The sequence below is a fragment of the Tachysurus fulvidraco genome, chromosome 3 (genome assembly GCF_022655615.1).
Source record: "Tachysurus fulvidraco isolate hzauxx_2018 chromosome 3, HZAU_PFXX_2.0, whole genome shotgun sequence".
In the NCBI taxonomy this organism is placed as follows: domain Eukaryota; kingdom Metazoa; phylum Chordata; class Actinopteri; order Siluriformes; family Bagridae; genus Tachysurus; species Tachysurus fulvidraco.
In genome coordinates, this window is record NC_062520.1 from 19,296,427 (window position 1) to 19,298,926 (window position 2,500).

The following is a 2,500-nucleotide window of genomic DNA, read 5'->3' on the forward strand; positions in this document are numbered from 1 at the left end:
AGATACTCACTTGTTTGGGTTGTACACATTAATATCCTCCAGGAGCTGGCTGCTATAGGTGGAGTTGGGGTGTGTGCTGGCAAGGACCTTCAGAACGTGTCCGTTTTCTGAGCCCAGGAATAAGACAGTGTGGTTCTTGTGAGGCCCGGCGGCCGTGTCCACGGCTATCTGGGTCAACTTAAACCTGCGCATAGGAAACGGCTTCATTAGTAAACATGCGTCAGAAGCACTGGTGCATCCGACGATATTAAACAGCACAGGTGTCTGTGTTTACTCTTGAGTAGTGTTTAGACGTGGTGTCTCTCAGGAGAGCCCGAGACAGATGTGATGGTGAGAATGAGCAACAGAGTGTGATAGAGAAAGAGAGAGAGAGAGAGAGAGAGAGAGAGAGAGAGAGAGAGAGAGAGAGAGAGAGAGAGAGAGAGAGAGAGAGACGGAGAGAGAGAGAGAGACAGATGGAATGGAAAACCAAAAGTTTTGACAGAGAGGAATAATCCGTTTGGGGGAAAAATTGCAAGGGACAGATGTGATGGAGAAAGTGTGGTTATAGCCAGCAGGCATTCTACAGCTTGCTCAAGCAATCTGTCAATTGTCTTATTGGTTATGACACTGAGAGGGCTGTGAATCTTTTGTATGCGTGTGTAAGAACCTGCTGGTAGTTCTCGTGAAGCAAGGCCGCCCGTTCACTGCTGGTACAGCCTCGTCCATGAGTGGATAAGATTTGATGAAGGTGAGAGTCTCATCAGGGAAGGAGGTGGAAGACTTGTACATTGCTGCAGAACCGTCTCCTGCGCAGGAACCTGGCCTACAGCCACACACACAAACAGATACCGAGATTTAGCTATGCACGCTTTCAGCAGAAATGTTTTGACACTCACAGGCACAGAAGCATTTGGAATTCCAGTATCTCTTTCAGCAGTTTGTAAATCAAAGCTTCTGGTTTCCTTTCAGAGAAACTGAAGCTAAAGCAGCCCAACATGCCAAGATCGCAGATTCTAGGTTTGGCTTGACAAGCTAGGCTCTAAACAAGCTAAACTAGAAATAATCAGTCGTTTGTGTGTGCGTGTGTGTGTGCGCGCCATTCACAGAACATAATCGACTGACCAGTCAGTTCTGGGAGTCTAAGACTCACGCAGTCAAATCCAATTTTATTCCTCACGCATCAGATACACACTGAATGTTCTGCCTAAAGTCTGAAACAACTAATCCTAATCAGCTCTTCTATTCTAATTTGATCAACATTCAAAATGTGAGCAGACTATTAATGCCTTGTCTAAACATGAAGTTCCAGGCAGAATAAAGAAGATAATCAAGCCTTTATCTGTTCCACTCTTGATCACTCATGTGCATGTATAATGAGAAGGGGAAGCGGACAGCGGTGACATGACCCGTTCCCTGTGCAATGACACATACCGGGGTTTGGGCACTTGCTCATCTGGAACAGGAGTCCAGGCCGACTCGCTGGTCTTCTGCTCTTTAAACTTGCCGCTAAACACTCGCTCGATGTCGTCCATGTAGAAGGCGCAAACGGCGGAGCCAGTGATGCTGATAAAAACAAGAACATTGTTACAACCACATACCACTGTTGCATTCTGATTAGTTTTCGACAAAGTCAGCTAATGACAAATCAGCAGTTTACATGAATAAGCTTGTTAGTATGTCGATGCTCCAATAGGGGAGAGGAGAGGAGAGGAGAGGAGAGGAGAGGAGAGGAGAGGAGAGGAGAGGAGAGGAGAAAAGAGGAGAGGAGAAGAGGGAAGAGGAATGGAGAGGAGAAAAGAGGAGAGGAGAGTAGAGTAAAAGAGAGGAGAGGTGAGGAGAAAAGAGGAGAGGAGAGGAGAAAAGAGGAGAGGAGAAGAGAGTAGAGTAGAAGAGAGAAGAGGAGAGGTGAGGAGAGGAGAAGAGAGAAGAGGAGAAAAGAGGAGAGGAGAAGAGAGTAGAGTAGAAGAGAGAAGAGGAGAGGTGAGGAGAGGAGAAGAGAGAAGAGGAGAGGAGAAGAGAGGAAAGGAGAAGAGAGTAGAGTAGAGTAAAGGAGAGGAGAGGTGAGGAGATGAGAAGAGAGAAGAGGAGAGGAGAAGAGAGGAGAGGAGAAGAGAGAAGAGGAGAAGAGGGGAGAGGAGAAGAGAGGAAAGGAGAAGAGAGTAGAGTAGAGTAAAGGAGAGGAGAGGTGAGGAGAGGAGAAGAGAGAAGAGGAGAGGAGAAGAGAGGAGAGGAGAAGGGAAGAGAAGAGAGTAGAAGAGAGAAGAGGAGAAGAGAAGAGCTCCTAGTGTGTTGTCACCTGTTGGCCTGTGTGGTAAAAAGTCCCAGCACAGCAGGTCTGTGGTTAATCTGCATCACATTTGTTAAGGATTGCAGAACATCAAAGTAGAAGAACGAATCACCCGGAACGGAACAGTTCAACCGGGCTTTGAGAAATGAGGTCCAGTACCGCTCCAGAACCCTTGGAGAACCTCCATTATCATTCTTACACACTCGACCCACCCTGGAAAAGACCACCTAG

General features: G+C 47.1%; 1 protein-coding gene across 6 annotated transcripts in view; it reads right to left on the minus strand.

Moving 5' to 3' along the window:
- Window positions 1-2,500, minus strand: part of sema6e (sema domain, transmembrane domain (TM), and cytoplasmic domain, (semaphorin) 6E) — a 163,491-nt gene that overhangs the window by 63,475 nt on the left and 97,516 nt on the right. For all 6 annotated transcript variants that reach the window (XM_047810994.1, XM_047810989.1, XM_047810990.1 and 3 more), the window contains 4 exons: window positions 2,279-2,496; window positions 1,414-1,545; window positions 650-805; window positions 11-184 (listed from right to left, as the gene is read on the minus strand). In XM_047810994.1, coding sequence (XP_047666950.1) covers window positions 11-184; window positions 650-805; window positions 1,414-1,545; window positions 2,279-2,496 — 680 coding nt within the window. The remainder of the gene's footprint in view (window positions 1-10; window positions 185-649; window positions 806-1,413; window positions 1,546-2,278; window positions 2,497-2,500) is intronic.